The sequence below is a fragment of the Cryptomeria japonica genome, chromosome 9, assembly GCF_030272615.1.
Source record: "Cryptomeria japonica chromosome 9, Sugi_1.0, whole genome shotgun sequence".
In the NCBI taxonomy this organism is placed as follows: Eukaryota; Viridiplantae; Streptophyta; class Pinopsida; order Cupressales; family Cupressaceae; genus Cryptomeria; species Cryptomeria japonica.
In genome coordinates, this window is record NC_081413.1 from 515648610 (window position 1) to 515658965 (window position 10356).

Here is a 10356-nt window from a genome sequence, read left to right on the forward strand (position 1 = left end):
TGCCATTGACAGAGAAACAGCATTTGTAGCAGAGAGGTAAGAAATGTTTTACTCAATTTTCACATAAAATACACATATTCCACGGAGTTTCCTGATGGGGAAACAGGAGGATGTGGGGACAAGTTTCAGGGACGGGGACTGTTGGTATGTGTTTTATCATTTACCGAACATTAAAATAAAATATCCAAGGATACTCTATCCTCTCCTGAACAAAATCACTACCTGTGCCAAGATTGCGAGAAAGACCACAAGGCGACTCTAAGGTCTATATGTGCAAACGGGCGACTTTGTGTTGGATAGCTCCTTGGTTATGTATGCTGAAATACAAGGGTACTTACGCTTGGCTCGTTCAATTCACAATGGAGATTTATCGTTTGAGTTTTGGATCAAGGATTTCAAGAAAACTGAAAAGGAGATGGGGTTTAGAAATTCTAATCCATTCCTAAGAATTCAAGAGACGGTAAAGATCAGGTGAAACTAATAACAACACTTTGTTTCACCACACTTAGGACAACTACACAAAGTATGTGCAATCTTCTAAGGTTGTGCTCAAGATTTTCACATGGACTAACTTCACACATTGAATGAAAATCATCCATTCAAAAAAAGTATTGAGCAAAGTTTCACCAATCTAAACTATCAAATCCTTCATTCATCTAACAACTTGAAATATGATAAGGGATAAGAACCATGCAAACACCAAAATAAGGTAAGTAATCATCATCAATTCGAACTATGTGTTACTTATCTCAACATATTTTGCAACATGCTCCCATGATTTACAAATAAGGGGTGAGCTCAATTTATAGGCTCCCCAATTACAATTCAATGGCTAGGATTGATTTACAAATAACGGTCGAGATTACAAAAATAAAACCCTAATTAGAGTTTGTTACAACTAACTACCCTTCGACCAATGAGAAAATTACATTTGAGGACACTTGTCCTTCTTGCTAAATATAAACCAATAATAAAATAGAAGGTTGTTGCATTGTTGAAACAGGTATCAAATTGTTGAAACTGTTGTTCCTTTAGCCATGGGCAAACTTGTCACATTATTTTATCAGATTGTTGAAATTGTTGTTCCTTTAGCCATGTGCGAACTTGTCACATTATTTTGCCAATTTGATCTAGGTGAACTTCCTATTTCCCAAGCTATTTGCCAATGGTGGCGTGGTGGACTTCATGAGAGTTTGGACATCTTCATGCCTCACCCATAGGTCATCTGGTTTAGGCATCATCACATATTCCATTTATGCCTAGGCAAACTTGGAATATCTTGCCAACTTGTGTTTGATCAATTTACCTTGGGAAATTTCATCTTTTCTTTGGACTTTGGATAGACACATGTTTGGACATCCATCTTAACTTATTTCCATGTGTATTGCTTTTGTTCTTTGTAAGCTTATCTTCATGGGGGATTTGGAGTCTTTTATGCCAAGTCGGACTTGGCCGATGTTTTGCCAACTTAAATTTCCCCTACGTGGACTCTTGACTTCCTTGGATGTGCTTTACCTCTTGTCTTCATGGCAGACCTTGATGTGGACAAGACATGGCGGACTTGGATGTATGTTGGATGTGCTTTAGGAGAGTGGAGTTGGAAGTTAACTATCCATCTTTGTTTGGCTTTTCAATTGTTTTGCTTTGATCTCTTGCAACCTACTTGGGTGGAGTTTACCTTCCATTTGCTATCTTTCATGTGGCTAGGCAGAGTTTATCTCACTTTGAACAAGTTTCATCATAGTTGGGTGGAGTTTGTAGAAGTTTGGACATGCTTTATATGTCATGTCTTGGGCGGACTTGGAAAAGCTTGGACGTGCTTCCAAGTTGATCAAGCCATCTTTGTTTAGGAAGGCAAAGTTTGGGATTGATGTGCCATGCTTTTTAAGTGCCTTGGCAGACTTGGAAGACTATTGGACAAGTCTCTCATGCATGCTTGTCTTGCTTTTCCAAGGGCAGACTTGGACAGCCTTGTGCCAACTTTGTCAGAATGAAGGTAGGAGTTTGATGTTTGCTTGCCAATTTTGTTTGTGGGTGGGCAGGGTTTGGAGAAGTTTGGCAAACCATCCACACCTTGGGCAGACTTTGTCAATGTCCTGCCATGTTCTCCTTTGCTTGAGCAGACTTGGATGTATCCTTGCCAAGGCAGACCATGTTCTCCTTTGCTTGAGCGGACTTGGATGTATCCTTGCCAAGGCAGACCATGTTCTCCTTTGCTTGAGCAGACTTGGATTTGGATGTATCCTTGCCAAGGCAGACCATGTTCTCCTTTGCTTGAGCAGACTTGGATGTATCCTTGCCAAGGCGGACTTGGCATGTGCTTGGCCATGTTTCTCTTTGCTTTGATCGAACCTCTTACTCCATGCCTTCCACTTTGAGCAAATTTTTCATGTGGACAGCCATGTGCCTACTTCCATTGTCACCTTTATATTTGATCAGCCATGTTCATGCCATGTTTATCTGGAACAAAACCCTAATTAGGGTTTTCACCTTGCTTTTTGTACTTGACATAATTTTTCAATTTTGAAGACATGGGCACTGATCATATGACATGGGAAATGATCTTCTAGAACAAACCCCTAATTAGGGTTTTTACCCATCTTTTTACACTTAAGATGGCAAAATTTCTTAATTCTAACGACATGGGTAGTGATGATATGACCTGAGGAACAAAACCCTAATTCTACTTTCAAAAAGGCAAAAAAAAATGAAAAAAGCAAAAAGGAAGACAAAAAAGTTAATTCCCAAGTGTGCTCAAAGTGCCATAAACAAAACTTTCTACATTTAGAAACAAAATAAAAATTCTAAAAATAGAAAGTTCAGACTCTGATCTATACACTTTGACAACGTCCAGACACAGTTCTGAGCATGAATTCTCTACTTGGCTCAAGATGATCTCTCAAAAACTCTAACTCCTGAACTGTGCATGAATTCTCTACTTCGCTCAAGATGATCTCTCAAAAACTCTCCTCATTGCAAAAGACTGGTGATTAGCAGTTGTGATGCCAAGGCAAAGCCCTAAAAGGCAAAAACAAGTGATCCCCATTTGCAATGGGGCGATGTGTGAAAAAGGTCACAAGAAGGACCAAGGGCCTAATTTGGGGACAATGGGGACAATGGGGGGTGGGGAACTGATATACAAATTAAGGTGAATTAAAATCTTCAAGGCAAAATCTGCAATATGACATCTCTGCAAGTGCCCCATGAAAAGCAAACTAGTATTCACAAAGTTGGAAGTTGCAATTAGTATGCAATGGCATGTGCCATATAGCAAGCAACCTGGCGACATCCCTGGCAGAGGTGGCAGGTTGGTGCTATGTGAGGACATTTCCCCCCAAGTCCCCCAAGTCTCGAATATGTCCCCATAGAGAGGGCATGGGGTTTTTTTGGAGGGGAGGCATCCCTGTGGAACACTGAAATTAAAATGTGATCACTTTCCAGAATTTGCTGGGGTTCATTTCACAGGCCCCTGGCCAGACCGGATACACACCAAAACTGAATGCAGGCTACAGGCAAGTTACTAACATCAATATAAACTTGTATCAGTCACCCAGGATTCTGTGTGAATTTCAGATCTGAAACTTCTTTACTATCAATAAAAAATGTCTTGCCAAATAACACTGTTAGTTAAATATGGCACTCAATGTTCAATAGTAATGCTTCATCCAAATGGAGACAATTCCTCAATTTCCAATGATATCATGTCCCATTGTATTTTCTACTCTTTACAACTTATTGTACACTATAATTCTGAAGTTCAAATTTGCATCAACATCAGTTACCAACATAGATAAACCAATGATAGATAAGTAAATCAAATTATATAGGATCCAGCCTAATTTACATAGCATCCCATGATAAAAGAGATAAATTATTGTTCCATCAAATTGATCTAGGAGAACTGGGCATTTCCACAGCCGATATACCAGGTCCTATAGAGTGCTAATGCACTTCTTCAAATGGTGAAAGGGGGCCCAAAAACAACCTCAGGCTGTCACAAGCCTACCAAAGTCGAAAGAAAAATAGTTTTTTCAAATAATAATTATTGATATCGAATAGCTTTTGACATCCTGTAAGGAAGGACAGAAATTGGTGTACTCTCAGTATTTACACAGCCCAAAAACAGACGACCCCTCTATCTACAGATATGAGTAGACAAAATCAGCTTAAAGGAATATAGTAGTTCTTTATCACGATGATTTTTGCTATACCAAGTTTTGTGCATCTTGAAACAACAGAACTGGGATACATGAACATTTGTACCCAAAGCCCAAAAACAGAGGAACCCTCTAACTACAGAGAAAACCAGTCCACCTAAATCAACCATGACAAAAACATGTAAACAAAAACTAACAATAAACAGTCTTTGGCTTCTGTAAATTAGATGAATAGATAACCTAATACAAAACAACCTATCAAACTATCCTCCATAATATAGCAATTGCAGTAAATATTATTCCTGAGAAATCATTTAAAGCAAATATGATCAAGCAGCCTGACCCTTGTATTTATGATAAATTTCTAGTAAAACTACTTTGGCGTGAAAAGAATTTTAAACTTAAGAGCATAACTTTGCACAAAATAAAACAAATAATAGAACCAGGCTGATGTTGCATTAAGAAATCCTATACAAACTATCAGTAAAATAAAATACATTTTGGTCTTACAAAAACATTTTTCAAAGGAAGTCATTACAAAATTCTGTTGACAGTAATCCCATTTAATTGTTTGTTGAGATAATCAAAAAATGACCACTGAGTTCTACAAAAACCTTGCCAGCTGTCTCAACAATGGCACAAAGAAATATAAAAATATAGATCTCAATAAAATTCCCTGATAATAGCCTATCAAGGACCTGCAACCTATCGGTAACGTCGAAGAGAAAGACTGTTGTTCCTCTTCCATGTAGCACGCCTAGAAGGCTGATTCTTGTGGAAGAGGTGTCCTCTTCCTCGGAGACCCCTGTACTTCTTCCCGGCAGATGTTAGTCCTCGAAGTTCCCTGTGCTTGTGAACAGGATTGCATATCCAGTTTATTCTAGGATCATTTCGGATAGCCTTGTGTGCTTCATCAACAAGAATTATTTCAAAATATTTGTAGGTTGAGTCCTGTGTTGCAAAAACATTGTCAAAACTGGGCCATCATCAACACTCCTAGTAACTCACATATTGAAAACAAATACTAAGCATGCCACCAACATCTCTACAGTGATGGATGATCACATGTAACTTTCCAAACACAAGAAAATACCTCCACAGACAGGACAGATTGAACCATGTATCCCAAAATTAATTGTTCATGTGCATGTCATATTATACCTGATTTATCCAGTAAGAGTTCAAAACTCTTAGTCCGCCAAGCTTACGACCAGCTCGCTCCTCTGCCACAGATCTCAAGTTGCGCTGGAATTTGAGCTGTGTAATACCTTGGTTGGTTGGTTTACCATAAACAATACCTTTAGGAACAGGCCTTTTCCTGCCGCCACGTCTGACTCTCACACGGTAAATGACATAACCCTGCACATATTTCCTAGAAGTCAGCCAAGATCTGGTTGTGTATATTGATTAAAAATAAAAGGTATTACATAAATGGAATTCAAAAACCAAAAAAGTAGGACATGTTACACACATCTAGTTCCACTATATTTCATGTTAATTACACAACAGATCACACTTGCTGATTCAAATGCATACACCAAATGCATCAATTTAACTCCACTCTAGACGCAATAACAGAGATGGAAGGCTAGCGTTGGGAATCCAAATCACTTATTTAACACTGATGCTTTGCATTCTAATCCATTGATTAAGTTACCACTTTAAGAGAGTACAGAAATGCTAGCCAGCACCTTTGTCACCAGATCTTATGCCCGTATCACTCTTGTTTGAGTTTTCAAAAAATTCATAACCAAATTCAACATCCTTAGGTTTAGCTTTCATCTACCATACCCTGGTTTACCTGTCGTAGCCTAGATGCTCACCTATTTTGGCTTAGGATTACTAGAGATCACAATCAAGCAACAAAGGCAGCAGCTAGTAGTACTACAAACCCCTTAACAGACAACAAGCCCTAACTATAATCAGGCAGGCCCAGATCATAAGGCACACAAGCTAGCTACTTATACCACCAGCTCAGGCCTTTAGATTGACCTGGATGTCATCTGTGAATAAATGGCCACAAGAAACAAAATAAGGCAAGCAGACTTCAAAATTTGCAACTAAATAAGCACATCAGAGGACTAATCCTTTTTAACTTGTGAACAGCTGGCCATGTGGTTTAGGTTGACAATCCAAAAAAATTTAACAATAATTATTAAGTGAGATATTTTTAAAAATCTTGTCATTAAGATCAAAAGAATGGATACTCATTTTATTATATTAAAATGACCTGAATAAGAGGCGAATATGAAACCATGAAATAATTAATTTGTATTTTTTTCTGAATCTGTATTTTACCAAGTTGTACAGGTCATACCGGAATCAAGTGAAGTTTGAGATACCTATGGAATCAAACAAATTTTGGGTTTGAGCATTAAAATCATGTGGGAAATGGTGCAGGGCAGAGCATACTCAGTCAATTCCACAGTGGATGTGTCAATTCCAAACCAATTCCAATGTTAGTTGAATTTTTCAGGACAATTTTTTAATTTTTTAGTGATGAACAACTCTGCAAAAAACATGGCGAAGCCCACTGAATTGAGAAAACCAAAAAGGCAAAGTACAAGACGCACATGTTATTCATACTTCATAGTGTACAAAGTAGACACGACCTCGTCAAAAAGGGACAAAAGCTTGTTGTAGAAGAAGACGTACACCTTGGCATCAATTCCCAACATTCACTAGAGAGAGGCCACCTCCATTGTTGTGCACCCATAGTCGGTTGCCATGATTCAAACCCTAGATGTACTGGATCACCAGCAAGTTCAGAAAAGTAAAACTCGCATGCATTTGTGGAATGAGAATGAAAACCTACACACACACGTGTATGTATCATCATGTTAATGAAATAGGATATATTCTTCGCCTCAACACAAGACATGGTCAAGCCTTTGCAGGACTAGAGAAGTATGATGGATCTGCATCATTTTATGGTATGATCTCCATACACCTGAAGTCTAGCAGCCATATTAAGTCTTAAGATAAGGAAGTAAATGGATAAATGATCGATAAATATTTCACTGGTTGAGAGATAGGATGAGAAAGGCATTAACGTGAACATCTGGCCCTCACTGTTTATTCTTCCTCTGCAATATTAATAGTTTGTCATGGAGATAGTGTAAGGACACGCCATAGACAGCCATATTAAGATAAGTAGATGGAAAAATGATAAATAAATATTTCATTGGATGAGAGATAGGATGAGAAAGGCATAAACGTGAACAGTTGGCTCTCAATGTTTATTCTTCCTCTGCAATATAAATAGTTTGCCATGGAGGTGGTGTAAGGACACACCATAGACAACTGAAAAAGATCATGTATGTGCATATAGTAGAGATCATGATGAGGAGCGTACGCACCTTGGATTAGATGACTATATTTGTATTTTTTATGTCATCTTATACTACATGATGGATGTTGACTTACATATGAATGCGGTACCCAATGATAAAATATGCATCTTGAAGGAGCATCTTGAAAAAGAAACTTAAATCAGAGAACAAGGTAATGCATTTTGATCATACCATGCTAACAAGCAGCTTGATAGGTGACTTTATAGTGTACAGTCTCCTGATCTAAGGAATTCAATAATCTGTGATTCTAATCTTAAACATTTCAAAGTGGAGGATTCCTGTTCAGAATTTTTCTGATCAGACCATCTATTACTGAACAAACTCAAATAAAATGGTTTGACAGTTTATCAAAACTGCAGCCTAATTTATTTAAGTGAATTTCCAACATATGCAAATATTGAAGGTTTGGTCACTTCAAACCATCATTTGTAAAATTCTTAAAAATCATCCTTTAATTATTTGATTCTCAGACATTCAACTTCTTATTATACTCAATAGTTTCTCAAACCTTGAAAATTTCTTCTCTGTGACTCAACTTCTCACCATTATTGGTAATTTCTAAAACCTAGAAGAACCAAACTTCTTCCTCTGGTTTAATATTGATTTGCAGTGTCTTGTTTATGCATAGTCAGCTGTTACATGAGGCAGCATTTGGTAACAGGCGAGGTGGCATCAGATTTGTTTTTTTAAATCTCAAAGTAAGTGCACACAGACATTTCATCAAAGACTGATAGGGAAATTGCTCTATTCTTCCTTCTCAAAAACTCCCTTTCACTGAGAGCTATGTCATTTGCTCTGCAACAGAGTCATAAAAATATTCAATCTGTAAATCAAAGTCCTCAATTTGAAACAAGACTTCTCAGACATAGATAGCAAATATTGGAAGAATGGTCAAATAGTTGATGGTTGCGTTTCATACTAAATGCATTGTGTAGGTAGGATAGGATATATAATTAAAGAAACGATTCCAAAATTTTGGAAACAGATGGAATATATATGTCCCAATGACTGCCAACTTATAAGGTAAATGAATTCATGTAAACTTACCTGCTTGGCCTTGTAGCCAAGACGTTGGGCCTTAAATCTAGTATATCACATGAAAAATGAGTTTCCCTATAAAATTGATGATTTAAATATTACATCTTATGATTGGTGATTTAAATATTACATCTTATGCTTGATAGATATAGGCCGTTAAACACATGCAGACTAAAAATTTATTGACAGCTTTATTATGTAGTCTTTCATGTTACTCAACTACTACTTCTGACTACATCTTATGTTCTAACTAATAGAAGTCATATGGTGGTTATAATCATATTCACATAGAAATGATATTCTTATACATTGTTAAACTTATAAGGTAAATGAATTCATGTAAACTTACCTGTTTGGCCTTGTAGCCAAGACGTCGGGCCTTATCAGGCCTTGTGGGCCTGTTCGCCCTCACTATGCCAGGAAGTTGTCGATATTCCCAGCACCTCACCCTCTGCAAGAACCTCATCACATCCGATTGCTTCTTCTTCCATAGCTCCTCAACGTACTTATAAGCCCCTACGCACACACCGCCATACATTTTCATTACTCAGTAAAGAGTAAAATACTTCAGACATTCTCGGAGCTAGAAAATAAAGAAACCAAAAAATATAACATGTAATGAAAAAAGAAGATAAAATAGATAGAAAACAAAAACTCGATTTTGCAGAACCCACAATCAAAAGAACAAAAAGAACAAATAAATCATCCCATCAAAGTCATTATGGCAGCGTTTTGACCAAAATAACTCCATCGTTACAGAATAGACAATCCAAACGCATAAAAAGATCTATGTCCACCAAATAGAATGATATGTTTCTAATAAACTGAATACTCAATAAGCCACTACAGATCACCAAAATCCCTTTTACAGCTTTCATCATGCATTCTACAAACTTAAGACTTCCTTCCAGAAGATGAAACGCTCATTATAACAGAATCCAAAATCAAATGAATCGGGAAAACGAGATTGCATGAACAAACCTAAGGCTTTGGTAAACCTAGCATTGTGGCAACGTCTTGTGGAACGGATACAATTAGACTCCAATACATTTCCACACAACAAGATGTAAAATAAGCAAATTAAAAAATTATTTTCAAAACATTTTCTTTCTTTTTTAATATATGTAGATCCATTACATGACCTCCGAATTTGCTCACACATTTACAAAATCCATTACATTTACGGCTAAACGAACCACAAACCTGAAAGTGCCTTATAAAACTGCAGAAACTTGAAAATGTCTCATAAAACTACAGCATAAAATGAGCAACGGGAGAAAACCTAGTCCGAATACAGCAAAGATTAATCCAATGACAACTTACCCATCTCCCCTCCTCTCCGCCTGTAATTTGTCAACTTCGTATCACAAAGAACGTTTGGTTGAATGGAAGAACATTTATTTCTAGGGTTTACCCGAAACCCTAAATGTCATTGAGTGCCATCGCTATAAGTCATTCACATGTGCTATCGCGATAACTTTTTAAGAGGATGATGTTGTATTACCATTCTATAAACTAATAATTGCACCTTATGGTTTCATGGGCACTTGCAAAGATGTATTAACGATATTTTTATTGTAAATAAAATTAGCAATTGCACCTTGGTGTGCAATGGGTACATCAAAGAGGTGTGGAATGTCAATTGTTTTGAGAAAATTTTGGTCTATTATTGTATACATATGTGAAGTACATGAGGTCATTGATAGGTCATTTTATCAAAACCTTTGAAATAGGAAGATAATTAAGCTCCATTACCAATAGGATCATGTTAGGGAGAGATAGGGATAGAAAGGAGAAATAGAGAGGGA

At 37.1% G+C, this 10356-nt stretch overlaps 1 protein-coding gene across 1 annotated transcript; it reads right to left on the reverse strand.

Moving 5' to 3' along the window:
- Nucleotides 1–4582: 4582 nt before the first annotated feature.
- Nucleotides 4583–10076, reverse strand: LOC131066926 (large ribosomal subunit protein eL15z). Its single transcript, XM_058001824.2, has 4 exons — nucleotides 9872–10076; nucleotides 8898–9064; nucleotides 5319–5516; nucleotides 4583–5108 (listed from the first exon to the last, which is right to left on the reverse strand). The coding sequence occupies exons 1-4, from the start codon at nucleotides 9873–9875 to the stop codon at nucleotides 4863–4865; spliced, it is 615 nt and encodes a 204-aa protein (XP_057857807.1). The 5' UTR covers nucleotides 9876–10076; the 3' UTR covers nucleotides 4583–4862.
- Nucleotides 10077–10356: the final 280 nt, after the last annotated feature.